This window comes from Dipteris shenzhenensis, chromosome 14 (assembly GCF_047967505.1).
Source record: "Dipteris shenzhenensis isolate YYH24624 ecotype China chromosome 14, Dip_SZ_1.0, whole genome shotgun sequence".
In the NCBI taxonomy this organism is placed as follows: domain Eukaryota; kingdom Viridiplantae; phylum Streptophyta; class Polypodiopsida; order Gleicheniales; family Dipteridaceae; genus Dipteris; species Dipteris shenzhenensis.
The window spans coordinates 12,003,123-12,027,832 of NC_141609.1; the positions used below are offsets into that span (position 1 = coordinate 12,003,123).

Genomic DNA, 24,710 nt, shown 5'->3' on the forward strand with positions numbered 1-24,710 from the left:
TGCATTTGCATCTCTGGAGTCCCATTTGAATCTGATCCTGAGTAGGAGTAGTAGTGACAGGAGTATTAGAGGAAGAAGAGTCAAGAAGATTCCCCCCTGTAGGAGTGCCAGCAGTAGGGGCAGCCACTTGAGCATTGGTTGGCCTCAAATCAACTAAAAGTTTCTTGCAACTAGAATATGCTTCATAAGGTAGGACCACATAGGATAGTTGGTGCCATCGAACTTATCATCTTCACGGAGAACACCAAACGAATCATTGTTGTTGCCAGCCATTGTAAATAGCACAAGTAAAAGTGCATTGACCAAGTGATGCAAAAATAGCCTCAAGGCTTTCAATTGCAAATGTGACCAAATGAGAGCTGAATCAAAGGAAGATCACTGCAAATAGAAGCTAAGGCAAAAGCCCCACAATCTAAAAGGGCAAAATGGTCAAAAAGAGAGCAAATGTGGAAAAGCCCCAAATTAAGCTGCAACTCTACAAATGTGACCAAATGTCTTGCAAATCTGCCAAAGGCCTTGTCCTTTGCAAAACTGAAGCCCAATATGAAAAGCTCCAATTTCTTAAAGGCAAATTGCAACAAAAGAGGGCAAAATCATGGAAAGCCCCAAATTAAGCTGCAATTTGCAAATGTGACAAGATCTACGCAATTCCTTGCCAATGTCATTGAGAAACCTTCAAATTTCAAATCAAAGCACCCAAATGTCACTGCTATCAAGGCGAATGTGACAAAATAACTTGCAAATCTGAAAGTAGCAATAACGTGCAAATCTGAAAGTAGCCTGCAATCTGCCTGCAATAGATCCAAAGCCCCAATTTCGGAGATCCAAAAGAGCAAGTGCTGCAAATTTGAGCCAATGGGATGAACCAAGGTCAACCAAAAGCCCCAATTGTGTGACAAATGCAACGATTTCGGAGATCCAAAAGAGCAAGTGCTGCAAATCTGAGCCAATGGGATGAACCAAGGTCAACTAAAAGCCCCAATTGTGTCACAAATGCAATGATTTTGAATTGTTTTGACGATTTGCAGCTAAAATGATCAATTGTACGACAGATTTGGGCAGACTGTACGGACAACTTTTGAAAGTTGTACAGCAAGAAGTGTGAGCTTGACGATTTTGCTAGTGTGACAACTTGACAATTCTTGCTATTGTACGGCTGACACAGCTAAGCGACGTAGGTATAGAAGGTACGGCAAACGATGTGTAGTACGAATGATGCACCAACGTTGACGCAATACGTTGAGCAAGAAACCGTACAATTGTATGACGATGCATTAGCAGGCATGAAGCAATATGTTGAGCAGTACATTTGAGCAGGCGCTGACTATGGCAATGAAGATACATGTCGAATGAAAGATGAAGCTAGAAGGAAATTGAAGCAAATGTTCATAGAAATAGGATACAAAGTGCTCTGAAACCACTGTAGGCTCAAGGAAGCGGAAGGAGGTACAAACGTGGAGCAGAACGCTGAAAGCCATCACATCAACAACTAACAAATGAAAGTACAAAGTACAAAATAAAGGGAAACCCTAGGACAGTGTCCTAGTGGTACCACTAGTACTAGGTGTCATAAGACACTAAAAGTACTAGGTGACCTAAGTGCCAATAACTAAAGCTACATGGCACATACCAGGGCCCAGATGGCATCAATACGATCGGGAGATGATGGCCTACAAGTAGGATATGATCTATGGTGGCCCTCGGTTTTTCCCTTTGTCATGTTTACCTTTACCATTACCTTGCTCGGACCTCGGTGATTGTCCATCTTTGGGCTTGGTATCTTTTGCCACTTGGTTTACATGTTTAGTGCAATTTTTGCCATACCAGCACTGGGAATCGTCATGCTCGAATTTTTGACAGTCATCTTCGGTGTGATGTGACACAGATGCTCCAGATAAAGGTGCTACAATTGTTAGTCGAGCTTATGCACGTAGGGATGTACCCCTAGAGTAGACCTATGTGGACGAAGAGCTCCTTGTTGACCTTGACGAGGATCTTGTAGATCCAAAGGCAGAGATAGATTGAGGAGGTGGAGGGAGGAGTGGAGCCAGTTGTTAGAAATGAACCAAACAGAGGGTACCCCATGTGGAAGACTGTTAGAGCGTCCCAGGAAATTACGTAGAAGTGTTTAACTACATAATCCAAAACTTCTTTATTTGTGTGTACTCAACAAACATATGTGTGTGCAAGCTAGGGAGTAGACAATGTTATGCTCCATTAGCGATACAGAACCAACTAAAATATATTTCCGTCCGACAGGACACTATACAAAAGAAGTCCAAAGTCCCTCCAAATCGCGGTCCTCTATCCTTACCCCAAAAGGTGTTGTCCTACTACCTCCGTGGCACTTCTAGATCCCTGAGCCCACATGCTGCTCATCGAGCTTCTATAAACTTAGTCTCCATGCCTTGATAACACGTATGGGGACCAAACAGGTGGGTTTACTTGACTTTGGATTAGATCCCTCAAAGTGCTAGAGATAGACCTATCTACACCTTGCTGCCCTAAATGTCAGCCTAGGTCTGCAGCCCCCCTGTCTGCAGCTCTCCAGTCCTTCTTTGTCCTCATGGATGTAGGCCCAAAGATGCTGGTCTGGTGCTCCCAATCGACCCAGTAGGGCCGACCAAAACACGCCCCCCTACTGGCCGACCTGGCTGGTCTGTGGAGCTGACCTATAGGGCACTCTTTTGCAGGCCCTACCTGGCCACGTGGCAGGCTGCCACTGGCCCAGGCAGTCCTGCTCATACCCGACCTGATCTAGGACTGATTCTTGGCCATAGCCTGCCCAAACCATGCACAATGTATCTCTGCTGTTCCGCCTCTGTTCCAGGGCTCTTCCAGCCTTCAGATCTGCTCCAACAGCTCCGTACACAGTCCTGCAGTCCCTAGTACAGTTCCGTACAGTGCTGCAGCCAGTTGTACATGTTGTCAAGTTTCTGTGACCCCGAAGCCTTGATCCAGGCTCCTAATCTGACGTACTGCTGATGTGGCAGTTCTGTACCGCTTCAGGCCTCCAAATAGCCTCTGACTTCCCAGGTATTCCTCTCTTTGCGCTGCCCACATGGCAGCTCATGTGCTGCCCTTGTGGCAGCCCCATGCCTTCTTGTTTTGCTGGGATCTTGCTGCCCTCATGGCAGCCAAAGTTATACCCATGTGGCAGCCACAGCACCCTTTGGTTCACCCCCCCCTTCCCCCGTGCTCTCCCCATATGGGGGATTACAAATGGGGAGATGACCACACCATTTGCAACACCCCCTCTCACCGAGGCATCTTGGGCCGATTCCAACCCATTGATGAAGATGCTTTAGCAGCTCCCATGGCATAGCCCTCTAGAACATTGCGTTGTTGGTGTCGCTTCTTGGCTTTTCATCCATTGGCTCCTACTCCACTAGGTCCAGTCCCGTACAAGCAAGCCACCTTGGTATACATGTCCATCTTTGGTAGCACTAGATGGCACCACGTGCTTCAGTCACGTACCCCTCTTCAAAGCACTCTAGGCACTAACATTCTCCAATTGTCCCCCTCATGATGGGTGAATAGGCCAGAGTCTTCCAAACACCATGCTCTTAGGGTTTGTTTCAACTCTGGCAAGGTCTGCAACCAAATAACATACTCTACAATTCAAATCCCAAGCATACATCCAGATTACTTGGACCATCAGCTTCCATGTGTAGTCCTGTGATGTCTTCCTCTAAGTCATAGCATCCATCTCACTTTGGATGCAAAGGTCCTGTCAAAGAATCCTCCTTTGTGTCAAACAATACCAGCCAAGCACCTAGACGGCTCTAAGCACTCAATGTTGTCCTTCACCTTCACAAAGATTTCTCAGTCCTCATCTTACCATCTCTCAATGTCAGACATCCTCACTGTAACACCAGATGTCGCGAAGAAAAGCTCTTATGTGACCAGCACATGAATGCACTTTTGACTCCTCTGAATTTGAGCTGGGCCCCTTTCGCTTATCCTGTGCTTTCCGGTTATGTAGCCAACGGAGTGCAGCCCGTACATCTTGTGTGGTGAATAGGTGACTAGTTGTTTTGGGTATAGAGGACATGTCAGGTGGTGCCTGCATTGGGACGTCTTAGAGAGAGCATGCATATGTGTGCCAAACATCTAGATTTGTAATGGGAATAGGTGGCTTTCCCTCTGATAAAAGCCCCCATCCAATGGTGGGATCTCCCCCTCGAAATAATTTGATCCTCATCCACTTTGTGTGTGAAGAAGGCCCGCCTCTTATAGCATGTCAACCGTCAGAAGACCCGTTGTATCTCAAGTGGCGTCAGGTGGCCCCGCGCTCTCTCCCGTGTGAGGTGGGCTCTCATGTCTTTGCACTCATCGCTCGAACTGAGGGTTTTGAGGCATCTTCCCAGCTCGGGCCTATGTGGATCGAGTTGTGGGAAAAGATCAGAGAGAGAGAGAGAGAGAGAGAGAGAGAGAGAGTATATTAACGTCTACGGGACAATAAAAAACCATCCAATACAATAGCTTAGGGAGGGCACATGGCAGCTCCCAAGGAGTGCATAAAGCAACTCCAATTATTTAAAGTACCTATATTCGATCCTAACCTATATATAATTGGCCGTACATCATTTTAAGGCAGAGAGTCTTTTGGTTTTGATTTGAATTCCTTAATGAGTGCTATTCCTCCATGGTACACTTCCCACTTTCCATCCTTCCTGACATCCTTAACTTTGGCTAACTCCATTGCTTTATTTTTCAATTGAGCTCTTGTAAGTTGCTCAACTATCCATAGCTTAGTTCCTTTCAGCTTGTAGGATTGTTGTAGGATCTTGAGTCTTAAATCTCGCGAGTGAAATGCGATAACAGCATGTCCTTTACGATGACTAATATGGACTACTGAAGCTTCACCATCATCCTTAGAGTTATTAGGCTTGTCGTCCCCATCTGCTGTCCAGTCAATGCTAGGCATTGCTGCTTTAACACGTGTGCTAAAGTATCACTGAATGAATCCTCCTCGTTGTACCATCCATCTAGGAGTCCCCCAATTCTGATTTTTAATGCATTATCCCGTCTAATTTCATGTTCCGTAGTCTCTTCTTGGATATCAACTTTATTCACCTTTGCTCCAAACTCTTGCTTCGCTGTCTGCATTTCAGTTTGAACCAAATCCTTGATTGTGGAGACTAACTGGGGGTAAGGTGGGGAATCCTTGCAAGACTTTATAGCCTCATTAATTACCTCCTGCTTACATTTTCTGCCAGTTGTGTCCTCAGCTCTCTCAGTTGATCTTGTAAGAACACATTATGTTCATGATATCCAATAATAGGGCAGCTGAAAAGACCTCCTCTCTCATATATATGTGCATAAGCAGAGGGTGTTCGAGCTGCAACTGTGGCATATTTCGCCCTGCTGGAAGGAGCCGTTGGAGTTGATGGGGAAGAGAGGTTGGGCCATTCTTTACTAGCAATGTCTCCTACAACCCCTTTGCTGAGCTAACCCCCCAATTGGGCTCGGGGTTTCAGCCCAGCTCGGGGTTAGGTGATGAAGGAGAGGCGGCTGCTGTCAGACTTGCACTGCGAACGGACGAACTTGACGCTGCTGTTGACGAGTTGTTGATGAAACTTGCGCTGCTGCTGCCGACGGGCCTTACGTTGTTGATGGGCTTGTGTGTTGTGGGATGTAACGGGCTGGTGGACTGTAAGGGGTTAACAGGCTAACGAATGAAGGAGGGGAGGGGCTGACGAACGAAGCAACCGAACGTAGAAACAGTGGGCTGATGGATTAACGAAGCAACGGAGGGCTGAGCGTTGAGTGATGGAGATCAATGACGGAGGGCTGAGACGGACGGACGGGAGGCTATGAGGGACGGAGAGAGAGAGAGAGAGAGAGAGAGAGAGAGAGAGAGAGAGAGAGAGAGAGGTTAGCTATTCATCAGAGTGATTGGTCCTAGGTATGTTGTCTGTGGGACCAACTCGAGGATAGACAAGTTGAGGTCGTCTATATGTAGTGAAGATTTGCGTCGTTGAGGAATAAAATTCAGTGATGGATCGTTCTTGATGCTTAGCCTGATCAGTTTGTCAATGTCCCTCCCTCCTCCTCCTCTATGGTCTTAGTGAGGTAGCCCGTTGTCTAACAAGAGTTACAGTCGGAGTGCGGACAACATAAGGATTGTTAGAGGAAGTAAGTAGTATCATTGAGGTGAAGTATGAGTGCCTCCTCTTTCCAGCCTCTCTGGCCTCTACATCGATAAATTGGTATCTTTTGTAGACACACTAGGAGGGCATGATTTGATTCTAGCATAATGTGTCATACCTATCCTGCTATATGCCAAATGATGTTATGATGATTTCAGACATAGTTGAGGGGCTACAAATACACTTGACAGCTTGCAAGCCTTCTGCGAAAGCTGCGGCATGAATAACCTAGGTAAAATCAAGGTCATGATCTTCAATACTAACGAGACTTTTTAATATGGGAGTTACATGAGTTACAACTTACCATAGAAGACATCACCCATAGGCACAAAATGGATTCATAGGATTAATAGAGATTCCAAAAGTAATATAAGGCAAGGCTTGTTTCAAAGGGGTACTGTCACATAGAAGGTATTGACTATCTAGAGACCTTTGCATCCGTGGCAAGATTTAGCACTATTAGAACTGTATGTTCTATAATTGCACAAAATCACTGGCCTATCTTCCAGATGGATATCAAATCATCATTTTTAAATGGCTACCTAGAAGAAGAGGTATATGTGAAACAGCCTTAAAAATGGCTACCTAGAAGAAGAGGTATATGTGGAATAGCCTAAGGGCTTTGTTTAGGAAGGGAAGGAGCAGCTTGTGTGTTTTATTTCAGAAAAAGAAATGATTTGGTGCTTGTTATTTTATGTAGGCATGGTATCCTCATTACTTGCAGCAATATTGTACGTGTTGCACTAATACAAGATGACTAATAGGGAACCCGCGCGATGAGTTCTTCCACATGAATGGCCCCTAACAATGGCTTTGGAAAATCAAAATCAGTTAGAGCCTAAAATATATCTTCCATCTTCACGCTTTCTACTCTGTTTGCTCCCGACCCCTCTCTCTCTCTCTCTCTCTCCCTCTCTCCCTCTATTTGAGGCCATGCCTCTCTCTCTCTCTCTCTCTCTCTCTCTCTCTCTCTCTCTCTCTCTCCCCCCTCGCCCCCCGCCCCCTTCCCTCTTGTGCGCTTGCTCTCCTTATTGCTATTATGTCCTCTTCTTTAAATCTACCTCGTCCCTTTTTCTACAAGTCTCTTCTCCATTGGTGTTTTCGCCCAAAGAAATTGATCACAAGGTTGTATAACCTAGAAACAGAACCCAAAGTAGATCAACAGTCCAATAATGAATAAATGATGAGATCATGCTCATGCATAGGGTCAATTGTGATTGTATTGTGTCATGCCACTTCTTCTCTTCTAGGTGGATAGTCCCTCGAGCTTGATCTTTGACCAGGGAATTGCCGAAGTTGATCACCAGCAAGTTTCGAGGTAGTCCTGTAATATATAGGAGGTAAATTCCAATAAAGAGCACCAAGGATTACCACAATCCAGCCAAGCACTAGCGGAAAAACTATGTTAGTGGACCCCTCAAGGACAATGTCAATAGACTACTACACAAAAGGAGCGATCCCATGTCATCTATCAGTCACCACATGGAAAACTTAATCCAATATATTATTTGCAAAAAATTCCATCCAGCATATTTTATTCTCACTCTCTTTTTTGTCGAGAAGATCTTAAAGCATCCAGTTGGTGTTCGTCAATGCAAACTTTGTTGAAGAAACGATCCATATGAATGGTGTAGTTTTGCGGAAAGGTTTCTTACGATCTATATGGGACGCCTTGTAAGTCCAGCGTTCCAAAACGCAGAAGTGCCCACCGGAACAGCTGCAGCTAGAGTTGGCTCCGTGGCAAGCTCCATGGCAAGTGGATGGAAGTGCTTAACCTCTCAACTGAGCAAACTGTGATACAGCTAAAGGCAGGGTAGTGCTGTGGCGCTAGGTTCAGAAATCTCGCAAAGGAGCACAAGAATGGATCTGTTATCTATCGCCCAATAGAGAAAAAGGAATGTATCCGGACGTAGGGAGGAGAAGGACACGAATGAGAGCACTTCATTGTCTCCTTCCCTCAAGGTTGAACCACTTCCATCGTTATAGCCACCAGCAACTCCTTCTGCTTCATCGCCACAACCATCTCTTCCTCCATTGCCAAAGCCAACACCAACTTAGAGCTTCATCCCATCAATTCCTTCATCAACCCTCTGATGAACTCCCTCGTTGCCTTAACACGTCGTGTCATACCTTCTCCTCTCGTTCCTCCCCTTCCCAACTCTTTGCCCGAGCGTGCCCTCTGTTTCATCCTCTCCCGAAGAAACCCCTTCAAGCCCATGGAAATACCTCTCCTCAATGCCCAGTTCCCCCCAAGCCTTTCGGTCGTTCTCTCTCAACTTTGTAACCCCGAGCTCCTCTTCCTCCTCTTCCTTGAGACTAACCCCTCTTTCATGCCCGAAATAACCCTCCTTAATGCTGTCTCCCACTTCTGGTCCATGAGAAAGAGCCGTTCTTGGTTTTCCTTGCTATTCTCCAAGACCTTTGCAAGGCCAACTGTCTTATGGCTTGCCGCAGGCCCATAACCATCCTTTGAGGATATGGCTGGGATGGCTTGGTTGATGAAGTGCTCGATTTTCTTGCCAAATGCAAAAGATCCTTCGAGTTGTGCTCTGTACAAATGAATGTGGATGTTCGCCTACTTTCAATACATTTCATTCTTTGATAGTTGGCTTATTGAATTGTACCTACCTTCGAGAGCTATTAGTTAAATTACAATCATCGAAGCACTTGGGGCATCTTGTCCACCGGACCTTCCATCTCCTCCATTCACAAAGCAACCTTTTGTCTTTCCACCTCCTCCCCTTGCAAAGCCTCTATTGCACATCTTTCTTTGTGACACTTGGCAGGGTCTTCTCCTCCAAGCTGCTATCCCCTCCCCCCCTTGTCCATTGTCAATAGGTAAAAGATTTATGCAAGTCAATTGAGATGTAGGACTTGGGACTAATGCATTATTTCTTGGGCATTGAGATATGGCAGCTATTTGACATGAACATCCTGTCCTCAAAATATCTTAGAGATATTCAACTTGTGAGGTTTAAATATGCACAATTGCAAACCTGTGAAGTCTTCTGTGGATGGTAGTGATAAGCTAACAATGCATGACAGATCAGCTTTGTTGGGATCAACGTCTTTCCTATGTGTTTGTGTGGTGTATGACTTGTGTATGATTGTGTGCTTGTGTGTGATCACCGTGTAATTGGTAGGTGTGATTGATTATATGAGTGAGGCATGAGATAGGTTGATGGAAAAAATCAAGAAGAAGATTATAGATAGCTTGGTGACCTCATAGATAATGGTCTAGCCCATAAGGAGAAGATTATGGATATCTTGGTGACCTCATAGATAATGTCTAGCCCATATGGCTATAAAACTACGCAATTCATTCATGGAGAATAAGATTGAAGTGTTTTCAGTAGCTTCTCTCTCTCTCTCTCTCTCTCTCTCTCTCTCTCTCTCTCTCTCCTTAAACTAATGCCATCTTCCAGACAATGACATTCATTCATAGAGTTTGGGACCTACCCCACTGGAGACTACTGAGGTTGGCACTGTAGTCATCCAGAAGATTAGCTGAGAGTGGGGTAGACACATGGTATGCACGTATATCCACATGGTTTGCCAGACAAGGGATTCATATGGGCAGGCTCCCTCCCTTTCAGTACAGTATGGATGCACCCCCTGAGTCAATCTCGTGAGATGAGATTAAGCGTATCATACGGTTAGATCTCCTCTAGCTCCACACATCTCATACTTGGAGGGGAGATCAAGAGATCCCCACCAAGATCCAGTTCTACTGCCACTCATCTTGAGCGTCTCGGAGGAGGGATTCATCATCTGACCCTAGTATCTGAAGGACAGAGGAGTCTTACATGCATTGAGGATCACTATTGGGCAGATGTGGGTTTCATTCCATCAGCTGAGGATTGAGACAGGGAGAGCAGCGGATCTGCATGGTATGCACACTGGGAGTGATTGAGACAAAGGAGCACTTTCTATGCGCCTGCCCATCCTACTACGAGATCCAGGGGCAATACCACTGTCTCTATCAAGATGGGAGTGGCTTTGGCCCACTATCACGATTGATCCACTTCCATGACCAGGTCTACATTGGGCTCTATCTGCTTGAGATGTAGTGACACAAGGAGACCTTGCTACGACAGATCAGAGAGCAGCGGGAGCCGATCAGACCCTGGGATCCAGAGGTTGACCAGACACAGCGGTGAGTCACAGATTTCTATGTTTTTGAGTCAGCTCCAAGACACAGTGGGATGGAGGAGGAGGGGCTAGCCGATATGCGGGCAGTCTGGATTACTAAGAAAGGGGCGCAGAGGCTACCCGCGACACGGAGAGCGACCAGAGTACCCTCTATTGAGGTCAAACCTATTACAGATTTCCTTAGAGGAGACTGCCCGAGACAAGGGGTCACTCTGAATATAGCTCAGTGGGTTCAAAGATCAAGGAGACCACATCCCCCTCCGCCACCACAACATGAGACAGCTCGACAAATGCAGATCCGAGACATTTTCACCACTCATAGACAAGTCACCACAGTGCCGGGTTTCGGATTCTGAGTTCCAGCTCCAGTCTCAACATACTTCAAATAGCACATGATATATTTTGTACTTGAGTTTGCTTGAGCTATTGAGCTTTTTACTTCAGCATAGTACTCAGCAAGGGCCTTAGCACGCCCTTTGCTCCAGCCCTTTGTGGCTTGTATGAGTTCTTTTCCCTTTTGGTGTATTTTGCACTTTGTCCCATAGGCCCACGAGGCCTTCCACGGACGTTAATATATCTTTCTTTCTTTCTTTCTCTCCACCATATTCTCCAACAAGCTTGGTTGATGATAGGCAGCTAGCTTCTTTACGTGACCATAACAAGGCTTGAGTATGGTTCTGTTCAGCTCACCCAACATGGAAATGCTGTTTGAGCTAGGGTGCTGCGTCATTAGTGTTATGGATCCTTAATCATATTTCAATGTAAAAGCATGATTTAATATAGGCACTGGTATGCTGAACTATTCATAGAGGATAACCAGCATTGTACGAAAATGCATTGCTAATTTCTTTTTCACAAAATGTTTATCTGGCGTGTTGCAAATTGCCTGACTTCTTGGCAAATCTCATTTCCCAAGCTAATCTCAAATATAATGCAACCTCCTGATTTTATTGTGTTTTGTGCTGTTGTGCCCACAGTTAGGCTCCAGGTGTTTAGCTTGTATACTTCGATGGTTGTTTTTATTTATAATTCAACTTATTTTCCATGCATGTTGTTGGATGATGACATGGGCTTTTCAGAAAGGTCTTTCAAGTAATCTTAGAGAAGCCATGCAGCCTGCTGGCATTGTGTGAAAGTTTGCATCACCTTTTTTCTGTTTCAGACACAAATTTATGAATTCCGTTGTTTGTGTCCCTCAAAAGGGGATGTGCTGAATTTTGGCATATTGTTTGATTACTTTTGCAAAAACAATAACAAGCTATATTTCAGCAAATAGAATGTGCATTACAGCATCTGAAACATTCTGTTGTGTATGACAAGGGTAATAAAGATAAGACCACAACATGAAGCAGACAGGGAGGCCGTCCTTTTAGCAGTTTGCTCTCGATCTTTCACAAGAAAAGCCATTATTTTTAGGTATGAACGCTTCAGTCCTGTCTTTACACAATTGAAAGTGATCCTTTTATGCTACAAGAGATTTTTGATGACAAGATGTGCCTTTCTTCCTGCAAGGAAGGCTGTATGTCACTAAGATGATGCTTGGTTTGTGAGGGATGATGGGAAGGGGAGAAGAGAAGTGGAAACGGCATTTCATTTTAATAGTTCCCTATGGACATATTAGGTTTCCCTTATGTTCATTAAAACAGATGAGCTTCTGTTTCGGTCTGTAAAGTTTTCCTTTGTCCAGGTCTAATATCTTGAAACCTTTGAACAGTTTTGAGTACCTTCAACATCATTTTGTGTCCCGAGTTTATAGTCTTGAAAGCTTTGGACAATTTGGACTGTGTTCTTGAACGTTCAAGATCATTATGTGTTCTACTTATCTGATATGCATGTTCTGGTGGGCTGTTTGGTTTGTTTGTGGTTTCCAATCTGTAGTCTTGCAGCACGTGTGCAACTAGTCAGTTAACATGGACTTTCCTATCATAAAATGATTTTGCAGTGGTACAAAGATGGAGGCTCACCGACTGAAAATTTTATTTGGGCTATCTGGTTTGAAGGCTGCGGAGCTCCATGGGAATCTGACTCAAGCACAACGTCTAGATGTGCTTATCTGAACGATACTTTTCTTTCCATGTTGGCTTTTGATACATGATTTTTTGTGACTGTGTCCTCTTATTGTGCAGGCATTGGATCTATTCAGGAAAAGGGAGGTAGATTTTTTGATTGCAACTGATGTGGCTGCTCGTGTAAGTCGAAAGCATTTTGAAGGAGTATTTGATTTAAGTCACTTTCAGGATTTACTTCCTTTTTGACAGTAAATTGTGCTTGCTTTATTGAGGACCATGCTTAGGTGGAAATTTTGTATAAATATTAGGCAGTCAATTGAATTTTGGATGAATTCATATTGCAGGGCCTTGACATAGTTGGGGTTGAGACTGTGATAAATTTTGAATGTCCTCGGGACATTACCACGTAAGTTACCTAACTTTGATATTGCTTCTAATCTGATATGGTCTACATGCCTTTAATGTGATGCAAATTTAACTTGGTATTACAAAAAGAGGGGAATATCAAATCTCTGTTTATGCAGCTATGTGCATAGAGTAGGCCGAACTGCAAGGGCAGGTCAGCTGGGATGTGCTGTCACCTTTGTTTCTGAAAAAGATCGCTCTTTGCTGAAGTCTGTGGTAGGTAGTTTATGGTATGCCATCTTTGACCACCTTTTTAAAAAACGTTGTGCATTGGTTTTATGTCATTCTCATGGTTGTAATACACTACATGCAGGCTAAGAGGGCTGGATCAAAATTAACTAGTAGAGTAGTGCCCCTCGGTGCTATTTTAAAGTGGCATGACAAAATTCAGGAACTTGAAGGGGCTGTCCGTGCAGTTCTTCAGGAGGAGAGGTAGGCAGTTCACCTCATGACTAAGCTTCAACATATAATATGTATGCGAGTAGTTGTGTGTGAACATCTTGGTGAATTAGAGTATGTACATTTGTATCTACTCAGGGAGGAAAGAGCATTGCGAAAAGCTGAGATGGAGGCAAACAAGGTCGAATCTTGTGTTATGGGGTTTGATTTCTTGCACGTATTATCTGTCACGGACTGTTCAGAGACGGACTGTTCAGAGCTTAGTCTTAGTATGTTTTTTGGTTTGCCATGTTTATTTCTACAGGCACAGAATCTCATGGATCATGAATCTGAGATTTTTTCCCGACCCAAGAAGATATGGTTTCAAACTCCAAAAGAGAAAAGGCAGATTGCAACTGCTGCAAAGGTACAACGTTTATACTGAATGGAGATTGCAAACTACCCTCCAATTCATTGCCATGAGTTCTTTGACTTTTTGCATAGTGTAGGAAGCGAAGAGTATAGCTTGCAATGTGGATCCCAGCTCTCCTGTGCACCTGTATCCACACAAGGAGCTCATTAATAAAAGCAAGTGGTGGTGGGGAGTCGTCCAATCTTGGATGCGGATGGATCTAGGGTTTGAAGCCAATCTAGCCAAGAGGTTGGTAACAAAGGGGGTGGAGACTAGTTAGATATGAGTATGGGCTGAGGGTTAGAGCACAACAAAGAAATAATTTAAGGTTGAGGCTTGACCTAGCATGGATGAAGTTTGGACCTTGTGGAAAGAGCAATTCTAAGAAGAGCAAGGCTGGTCCAAGAGAAGTAGGCTATTTGGGCATAACCCTTGTAATTAGGCCTTGGGCGGTGAAGCTTGTTAGCTCATTCCTTAGGGTCGTTATTGTGATCATGCACTCTTTGTTCTGACTTGATTGACCGACTCATTTTAGTCATGCAACGTATGGGATCTACTGTGTAAAGATATGTGTTCTTGAAAAAGGTGGTTCCATTGCATATCCTTAAATGAAAGAATCCATAGCGTATGAATAGATGCTTGCCTCCATTTGCATGCGCGGGGGGGGGGGTGCTCTCATATAGGCTGTATGCCCTCCAAAACTGGCCGGACAGGCCTTCTCCCAGACCAATTTCGGCTGACCAGTGGGAAACATGAGGGGTGAACAGGCTGTCACAGGGGCAGCACATTGGCTGCCTTGTGGACATCACATACATATCCTTCTTAGGTTTAAATATGACACTTTTTAGGGAAGATCTATCCATAGGACAGCCATGGTGTAAGCCATTCCTTGGGCTACACGTGGGCCCTAATTTGGGCAGGATGGCAGGAGCGGCAAATGGAGCTGCATCAGAGCTGGAAGGTGCCTGACAGTTGGGTTTTTAGGCCCCAAACAGCAGACTGGTCTGCCATTCTAGGTCAGCCAGTAGGGAAGCCTTTGGTAGGCAAGCTTGTCATTCCCCTGTGCTCTCCTTACTCGGGAACTTACATCTGGGGAGTTGACCCCAACGCTATGTATGTATGTATAACTCAACTGCAGGTCCAAAACACATATGTTTTCAATTACATGTTTTAGTGTGTGTGTGCACGCACATGCGTTTTGCGTGTTTCCTGGACAAGGAAACATACACGACTTAAACCCTTAGTTTCACTCTTCTTCCTTTAAGATGCCAAAGGAACAGGCTATTACTTAATTATTCGTTTCTAGATAGTAGAGACCATGAATGGGCTACAAATTTGATGATTAAAAGGTTGCTGTCTGGACTATGAAGATTTCAAATTTAAGTTTCATACATTTTAGGCCAAAAAGTGTACTTAGACTCTACAATTGCCAAAGGGCATGTATAATCTACCATACCCTCATGCTCTTCTTGATGCTTGCCCACACAGTCACAGTAATGTGCAGTTCGTGCCCTAGGATCTTTTGCTATTGCAATACGAACTAATATTTCACTTTTTCCTATTGGATAATGACTTTGACTTACCATTGGCAATCCTTTAAGAGTTTGTGTGCCCTGTCCAAATGTCCTGCGCTGAATGCAGCAGCATGATTAAGCTCTTGTTATTTCCACTAAAAGGTTTTGTGTATTGTGGGATATGTGCTTTTGCTTATGAGATTACATAGGTTAATGACATAGGTGATAAGAAGTCGGTCCGAGAGATCCTTTTCTGCAGAGCATTGGAAAGTTTTGCAAGGTAGCCAGTGTCCTATCACATCTAATGCCAAGTTCTAATTCGATGTCCTTTGTTCCTATATGCAGGCTGCCAAAAGTGGAACTGTCAAGGACATAGCTGGTAAGAAGTCAGTCAGCATTGAAGAGGCAGAGAAAACAAGGAAGCGCAATACATCTCTACAAGAACGGGAGGTATGCAAACCATAAACCTGCAGCCTCTATTAATTACTTAAATGAATTGTAATTCTGAGTTTAGAAGTTGCCACTTTTCTCAGGAACATTTTTATGTTGTGCACCTGTTTGCAGAAGCATATGACCCGCAAGAAAAGACGAAGACTAGAGGCTGCTAGAGAAGCTACTGATGAAGACAGCCATGAAGATGAAGATGTTGAATTTTTTAGCCTTCTTTTTTTTGTCATATGATGTTTTGTCATTAGACCCAGTCATCAAAGGGAGCTCGATGAGTCAATACTGAGTTCTGTATTTTGTGCAGTCAAGTGGTCAAAGGTTTGAAAGGAGGAGAGGTCAGATATCAGGTAAAGAGGGTGGTACCACAATGCCTGAGCGGGCTTACAGGAGGGCTAAAGCTGTCAAAGCTCTTGAAAAAGGTAAGGAGTCTGGAAAGGTGAGGAACAGAACTTTGGGTGCTCACAAAAGGTTATCAAAGCCTCCCAGGGAGAGCAAAAGAGGAGCAGAGATGCAGGAACTCTTTGTAGGGGAGCCAAGCAAGTTAAAGAGAAAAAATGGTGACTCGAGAAAAGGTGCTTCTGGATCAGCCAAGAGGAAGCCAGGCATTTCCAAAAGATCTTTCAAAAGTAAAGCAAGGTATTGTGGATAATGTTGAGCTCATAAATTTGTGCTTGCAATACAAAATTCAGGAACACCACATGATTAAGAACCGTTGTGAGACCTAATGTGATTCTCCTCAATTTCTTATGGTTCAACTTTGGTGCAGGTTCAAGAGGAAATAGTGAAGGTCCTGCACTGAGACACTCATTATCTGGCATTGAAATTTCCGAGAGTATATGGATATACCGAAATCACATTGCTTTCACCAGAAATCATTGAGGCTTAGCATTATGACAATGGTGTTTGCTTATGCTAATGTGCCATACTCCTACTCACAGCACGAATCTGGTCTTGTGTTGTGCCAAAGCTGCAATACAAGGGATCGCCATCATCAGCAAAAGCATTTGTTATGCTACTTGCAAACCTATTCTTTTTTTTTTTGGCCAGGCTGATGATGGCTATATTATAGCCCAGGGTTTGAAACTGGACACAGTTTCCATCCTATTAATGTACATTTAATTCTCTCTCTAAAAAAGGAATTTTATTCATGGTCCTCTTTATAATGCTTTCTTGGGGAAACAATGGGAATGGCAAAACAAGAGTGAATCTACAGCAGACTATAATTGGACAAACTCTATTGCAGCAAAGAGAGTTTAAATGCAGGAGCCCTTGGGTAGATTGCCAAATGAAATACTTAATTCAGATAAATAAGCCAAGATTTCATTTCAAACTTATAGCTGGCCTGAAAATTCAATGTGATAACATAAGATGAAGGTTCCCCAAAAGAAAACAAATTGCTCAACTATTGGAGAAAGTTTATCATAACCTGTCCAGTGAAAAACGCAGGCTTTTTAAATTAAAGCCGATGGAATCCTGAGTCCCATCTTTGCTATGTAAATGCCATTGCTTAGGACTGCAGCTTGACAAGGTGGAATAATTACTCCAGGAGGGTTCAATGACTTGCATTACCTTCCACACTGACAATGGTTAACTTCTGGCTTTTTGGTGACACTTTTCTACTGTCTTGAATTGTTGTGGTTGAGTGACCCTATCAAAGTCACTCTACCAATTCATTACATGCATAGCTGAGTGGAACGTCAGGTCTTGTGGTTCTACTCTTTCTTGCATACGACCCGGTTGTGGTGAGCCTATCGTATTCACAGGAGTCATACACCCATTGGCATTGTCTTTTTTTCAATAGAGTCATCCACATGGACTTCTGGATCATATTGTTATCACTTTTCTGTGCTTTTTTTCCATCTATTGATACTGCATGTAGCCATAACAGGCACCTTGAATGGCTACCCTTTCTGCCATGATCAGACCACCTAGGCTAGTACCTCCTCTTGTGCTAGGTACCATGGTATGTTAGTCATTGTTGACCTCATTTAAGGGCTTCTCCACGCAAATCATTGATAAAATTTTCCCCCTCCAAGCTAAATCTACCCTATAATATTATTTGTTGAAATGGTTTGGATAATGTACTCTCAAGGATCTCGTCCAACTTTCTTTCATCTATCCTATCCTTCAGCAAAATGTAGTTCCCCAAACATTGTAGTCTAGTAGACATTGTAGGTGTGGACCTGGTTAATGGCGACGCACTACTAAAGAGTCTCCTTATAATGCAAACTTTGTATTGATACTATCAAAGATACTAAACATGGAACACTATCAAACACAATCGACAATGTTTTATCCCCAACATGGAGAGGACACTAATCATGTTTGTCAATTGCCTTCTCTTTTGAAGACATGTTAAAATCCACATCTCAAATGGATTGCATTAGATTAATATCAAGGGCAAGCCTAAACTCTCTACATCCTCATATTAGACAAGAACAATCCAACATCTAAAACGATTACATGTGATTGGTAATTAGTGACAATTCTTGAGAGAGATTGTAGATTGACATCTCTCTCTAGAACTTCGGTAGCATTAGTGATTTAAAATCTCTACACACTATGGTGTCAAGGTTGTAGTTGACATATCTTCCTCTCTATCGTCCTCAACATTGTCAATCCAAGTATTTTACGCATACTTTTTGGAATCCTTATGAATTAACCATGGAGCCTAGAAATGTGATCGCTACACATCTAGCCATCAATACATTGGGCTTTTCTGAAAGGATTTTGGCAATTCCACATGGTGACACTAGACTTGGATACCTTGTGAAAGTATATGGTAACTTAATTACATAAGGTTGGATCCATGGTGAGTGTTACTTGGCAATTACATGTTGAGACCCTAGACTTGGATTCATGGTGAAAGTACATGGATATGATAGCTCTTTCAACCTTTGAAGGATCCATGTTAATAACTTGTCATGTCAACATTGCGTCTACTCAATGAAGCATCCTTTCGATTTATTGACTAGCATGAACTAAAGGTTAGGCGTCATCGTAAAGTTGCAATAATTCCTTTGTGAATTCGTAGCTCAGATGCCACATAATATAAGGGAGGAACCATCATTATGTGTGTGTGAGAGAGAGAGAGAGAGAGAGAGAGAGAGAGAGAGAGAAAGACTATTGATGATTAGATGATAGGAGTAGCATCAACATGGATAGAACAAATCTTCAGGAGTGTCTTGCGGTGTCGTGTGAGCTATGTTAGCCATGAGTACTTGAAACTTCGCGTGGGCTTAGGTGGGTTCCCATTTGGAGTCCTGGCGTCTATAGAAGTTAGAACATGTCCGAGATGGGATTACTCGCGGGCAACGTGAGCCAGCCTATCATTGAGATGGCACAATGATGGTGCCGCACATGGGACGTGTGCTCTCAAGACTTGCGTCCAATTTTTTGCTAACGTACTTGAAAGTCAAGGTCTCGTCGACATCCCCCAATCACATATTCTCTTGTAATGAAGAAGTCTCTAATCTCCTACTTTTTGATATTGCAGGTATCCTTTTGTATGAAAAATGTGGTGCAACTCTCTGCCTAGGTAGTTGATGACTCTCCTCATGTCTCTGTGTCCATGGGTGAAGAGATAGTGGTACCTCCCTCAGATCTCGTAGTATCTCGGGCATCTCATTAAGATATGCTCCTTGGTCTCCACTTGATATGTGCAATTTCAAATTTCTATCAATCTGGAATCGGTGTGGGATGAAGTCTTGAGCTGCTCATGGTAAATGGGAAAGGTGGATCTGTAGTATCCACAAACCTGGATGAGCCTATCTCTATAAAAGACCAACTTGGTCACGTGTGGTTATAGGGGTGCATCCATGTGCTATGGGTCTATACCTATCATAGATTGTCTCGTATAATTTGATGAATGTCTTGCTAAGTTAGGTGCAAGAAAGGGGTATCTAGAGACTACTTGTATGGGGTAGACATGCCTTGTGATTAAAACCATCTAGATACTCATGCATACCAACATTTCTCATCTCCCTTAATTGCAAGATGCATAGATGATGAGCTTGCTTTCCATGGAGGTTTCTACTAACCCATATCCTCCCATCCAAGCTCTTTGACTCAGTCTAGATGTGTAATGATTCGGAATGCGGCATGTGTGGAGAGGTCTTGCTGCAAACTTTGCTATGATGATGTCATGTGAGGTACATTGCTTCCCTAGAATAATGTGGGATAGCATCATGATTGACTTGTAGACTCTCAAATCCATTCAACTCCTCTTCTTTGAGATCTATTGCCTAGAAAGCCCCTACTAGCCACCACTCATCTATTAGGAATGAAGTGGCGATCAAGAAGATTGGCACGTTGAGTGCAAATCCTCTATCACTACCAAAGGTGAAATTGGTAGATGCTTTGAGATGCAAGTGGGGTAGGGTGGAGTGAAGGCACTGGGGTAGGGGACAAATATGAAGATAGTGAACACTTGGAACCTTGTTAGTATAATTTATTAAGAATAGTGAATACTTGGAACTTTGTTAACATGATTTTTCCTATGGTTTTTGTATTCTTTAAAAATCCTTACCTAAACAGATATCTTAGTTTTGTCTATCTCTCCACCATTTCCCCCTCTATAATTTTGTCGTCGCTTTCCATAAACTATTGATATACCATGAGGTGCTCATTTTCCTATGGTTTTTAAAATTCTAAAAAGTCCTTACCTCAACTTTCAAAAAGTCATAAATCAATGCACATTTGGTGCTACAATTAGCATTTAACAAATATGTTACAAACATGTCAACAAATTGTATGCATCAAAATGAAGCTTAGGCTTTTGTTGATGATGTGAGTTATCTTTATGTGTTTATTGAACATATAATGCATTAAACCTTAAAAAATAAATGAATCCTAGGTGTTGTGCACAAGCCCATCTCTCAGCATGCTCAATAATGTTAAAGCAGTGATCCAAATACCTTGTTCATTAGAGGGCAAAATCTATGGGATCCCCTACCTTGTGAAAGTGTATGATGATGCTTGTGGAGAGAGAGAGAGAGAGAGAGAGAGAGAGAGAGAGAGAGAGAGAGAGAGAGAGAGAGAGAGAGAGAGAGAGAGAGAGGGTATGATATGATGTTTGATGTAATTTTATTACTATAACAAAACTACAAACATTAAAATATCCTTAAGTGATATTCTATCCAGATATATATAGTTCTCACAAAAATAGGAGAAAATGAATTATGCTATGGTAAAAGTGTAACTACATTGACTCAACATTCATGATTTTATAATGACAAAGAATTCAAAGATTCTACATGTCAAATCATATAATACAACTTTCAATCAAATAGATAATTATATAGAGTCAAACCATTATGTATAAACTGGACTTCAACGATATCTTACATTTTAAAATATTGAAATCGGACTGCATCTGAAAAAAGTTGAAGAGTCTTAGAATGCAATATTGTACCTTTTATAAAAACATGTGCAAAGAATGGGAAGATGCTATTTGAACTTTTACATAAGATCTTAGAATTTTAACAAATGAAGTGATGACTCAAATTACATAAACAAACAATGGCCCAAAAAAAGTAAATATAAATTCAAACCTTAAAATTTTTAAATAAAAGAGAGATTTGTGACCAAAATATATTAAAATTAGCATATCATAATAAATATCTTAGCTATGTGCATACAATCAACTTAAAAACAACACCTAGATGCACAAACTTTACTAGTGATTGTATCTGATACATGGAAATTGCTTTTATGGACAAAAAAGAAAAATTAATATTTTAAAAGCAATACATGGATCAACCGATACATCAATAGATGCCTCATTATTGCCAATCGATTCGATATGCTACATGACCTACTTTACTTGTAAGATGAAAGTTATGATAGTTTAAACTTTGCCTAGTCTTTCAATCTTTATTTCAAAATCCTATCACTTGGATCAAAATTTGGCTCATTTGGGAAAGCCACCATGCATTTTTTATCCTAGGGATTGGGTTTCCATGCAATTGTACAAAAGTTGCATGCAAATCTCATCCTCTAGATTGGATTTGCATGTACCTACACTACGTGCAATTTTGATTCTTGGGATCAAGATTTTTTAGATGATCCAAATTCTAATCTTGAGGATAGAATCAAATTTTGAAACAAAGCTTAATGGACAAGCATTCTTCAAATGGCCATAATTGTCATTTTATATGACAAAACATCACATAGCATATCAAATCTATCATCAAGGCACGAGACATCTATTTATGCAAAAAAACTAAAAGTATTGATTTACATTTTGTTTATTATACTAATTTTCTTGTATTATATATAGTAATTTTCATATATTAGATATAATCATTAGTAAAGTTTAAGCACCTAGGTGTGGTTTTTAAGTTTACATCACTTTTGTGTGCACATATTTTAATAATTGAACATGACTTTTCAAGAGAGCGTTCCTTTATTAGTTTCTCAAGCAATTAACAAAATTAGAGTTTTTTCTCCTAATGGTGTCTATCTTGTGTTAAATTGTTCATTGGAGTAGATTTTTCATAGATTTCTTTATATCCTTTTACTTGTGAGAAAAGTTTAGTTCTCTTCCTTTTATCTCAACACTACGAATCTCCCTTTCTTTTTTTAAGAATCACTTTTCACTCACATTTTTCTAATCACCATAATATATATTTTTTAATAATAAGAGAGAAAAATTTTAATACTAAAATCTATATCGATGTTAAAGCTTTATCGACTAGACTATTTAAATAATAATAATTTTAAAATTTTAATATATGTGAATATATTATATAATGAACGATTATTTATAATTTGAATTTATTGTTATAGATTTTCTCCTTATTTATAAAAAAACTTAAATTTTACATTTTTTCAAAAAAAAAAGTAAATTTTAGCATAGTTTGAAAATAATAGTAGAAATATGGTCTTTTTTAGGGAATCTTTAAAGTGGATAACTTGCAATAGTTCTCACTTAATATGCAATAGTGTTTTGTTATGTACTTGATCACAAACGATTGTTGGAAATATTTAGGGACAAACGATGTACATTTTAGCCTCTAGAGTTCATCAAACCTATTGAGGTGTGCTTTGGAAAAATATACTGTCATGTTGCAACTTGGACCGCTTACTCAGAAAGAATTTTTTTCCAAGCCAGTTGGAGATTTATGTAAGTGTGATACATTTGATGTGCTATGTGTGCAGTGTGGTCTAAAGTACCAATCCTAGCACATTAAAAGAAACCCCCAACCTAGCCACAATAGCAAAATTATAGCCAATAGCATAGGGGCATCTTAATGGAAGTGGAGTAGCACTTGTATGAATTTCAACAAAAATCCACTAACCTAAAGAATCTTTGCATCAGTGCTAGCATTTGAGAGGGGGTAAACATTGTGGTGGATGCAATGAGACCCATTTGGTTGCCATCTAGAAGCTTATCAATGTGAAAGTCCCAACCATGGGCAATGCATACATCGTTTGGTAGAAGGCAAAACAAGATGCTTGGAAGGAGAATAATTAAGCTGATGGCCATTACACATTGCTAGGCATGTGGTGCTAAGAAAATATGTGCAAAAATGATGGTGCCAGGCGTACAATAGTGTTTCACTCTGTTGACCACTTGTTGGATTTTGCACAAGGAAATATTTTTTGAAATAGATGAGAAAGTCATGCAAGCATGGCATGGGCCATTGGGACGGTTCTTTGTAAATCGCTCAAAATATTCAGTAATTGTTCAAGAGTAGTCAACTTTTCATAATAACGCAGGTTTTTTTGGCAAACATTAGAATCCAAGATAGGCAAAAAGCATGACCACCAAGGCATCCACAACTTACTTGCAAGCTCTCACCACCATCGAAAAGCTCTCACATTCTTGCATGAATTCCTCTAGTGAGCATAAATAAGTGTAGTGACTATAAGTTTGTACAATCATCACACAGGGAATTGCTAATGATCCAACATGGTTGAGAAGCTTATATATTCATTTTTATGAATGAAAGGGTGTTAGTATAATTTATTAAGAATAGTGAATACTTGGAACTTTGTTAACATGATTTTTCCTATGGTTTTTGTATTCTTTAAAAATCCTTACCTAAACAGATATCTTAGTTTTGTCTATCTCTCACACCATTTCCCCCTCTATAATTTTGTCGTCGCTATCCATAAACTATTGATATACCATGAGGTGCTCATTTTCCTATGTTTTTTAAAATTCTAAAAAGTCCTTACCTCAACTTTCAAAAAGTCATATTTGTTCAATTAGCATTTAACAAATATGTTACAAACATGTCAACAAATTGTATGCATCAAAATGAAGCTTAAGCTTTTGTTGATGATGTGAGTTATCTTTATGTGTTTATTGAACATATAATGCATTAAACCTTAAAAAATAAATGAATCCTAGGTGTTGTGCACAAGCCCATCTCTCAGCATGCTCAATAATGTTAAAGCAGTGATCCAAATACCTTGTTCATTAGAGGGCAAAATCTATGGGATCCCCTACCTTGTGAAAGTGTATGATGATGCTTGTGGCGAGAGAGAGAGAGAGAGAGAGAGAGAGAGAGGGTATGATATGATGTTTGATGTAATTTTATTACTATAACAAAACTACAAACATTAAAATATCCTTAAGTGATATTCTATCCAGATATATATAGTTCTCACAAAAATAGGAGAAAATGAATTATGCTATGGTAAAAGTGTAACTACATTGACTCAACATTCATGATTTGTCTAGATTGCCATCTAAGCTCCACTGTGGGAGTGCACGGGTGGATGAAGCCATCACCTGTACTACATCAGTATTGAAGGAAAATTATATTCCTCTCTAGTTTGCTGTGTACTCTCTATTCTTTGTTCAGTTCTTAATTCGCTGCACCGTGTAATTTAACATGGTATCAGAGCCCAGGCACGACTCTAAGGATCAAAGAATAGAAGACAGGCAAGGACTTCAATAGCATACAGAGTGATGGCAATGGTAAGCAGCTCGAGTTCAGTAGCGCTACTGCACCAACAATCCAAGCATTGAGGATTCGCCCACCAGCCTTCACTAAAGGCAAGCTAGATGGTACGAACTATACTCAGTGGAAGTTTAAAATTACTACTATTCTAGATTCATATGAGCTTCTGGAGATAGTACTCGGGACTGACCCAAAACCATAAGGAACCCTCGACCCAAAAAATTCGAGGAGTATGATACCTCCTAATGCCGAGCTTCTATGAGCTTGGAAACATAGGAACGCAGATGTTCTATGTGCCCTGGTTACAAGTACTACTGATAGTG

The 24,710-nt window shown here is 41.5% G+C and overlaps 1 protein-coding gene across 3 annotated transcripts in view; it reads left to right on the forward strand.

The window, feature by feature from the left end:
• LOC147894200 (DEA(D/H)-box RNA helicase family protein) overlaps positions 1-16,882 on the forward strand; it is a 49,633-nt gene extending 32,751 nt beyond the window's left edge. For 2 of the 3 annotated variants that reach the window (XM_087384863.1, XM_087384865.1), the window contains 12 exons: positions 11,628-11,723; positions 12,250-12,352; positions 12,434-12,496; positions 12,661-12,722; positions 12,841-12,937; positions 13,035-13,153; positions 13,259-13,301; positions 13,425-13,526; positions 15,371-15,475; positions 15,590-15,670; positions 15,777-16,108; positions 16,239-16,880. In XM_087384863.1, the coding sequence (XP_087240989.1) occupies positions 11,628-11,723; positions 12,250-12,352; positions 12,434-12,496; positions 12,661-12,722; positions 12,841-12,937; positions 13,035-13,153; positions 13,259-13,301; positions 13,425-13,526; positions 15,371-15,475; positions 15,590-15,670; positions 15,777-16,108; positions 16,239-16,254 (1,219 nt within the window). In that variant the 3' untranslated portion in view covers positions 16,255-16,880. Of the gene's footprint in view, positions 1-11,627; positions 11,724-12,249; positions 12,353-12,433; positions 12,497-12,660; positions 12,723-12,840; positions 12,938-13,034; positions 13,154-13,258; positions 13,302-13,424; positions 13,527-15,370; positions 15,476-15,589; positions 15,671-15,776; positions 16,109-16,238 lie in introns of all 3 variants that reach the window. The other variant, XM_087384864.1, reaches the window with a different exon arrangement.
• The last annotated feature ends 7,828 nt before the right edge of the window (positions 16,883-24,710 follow it).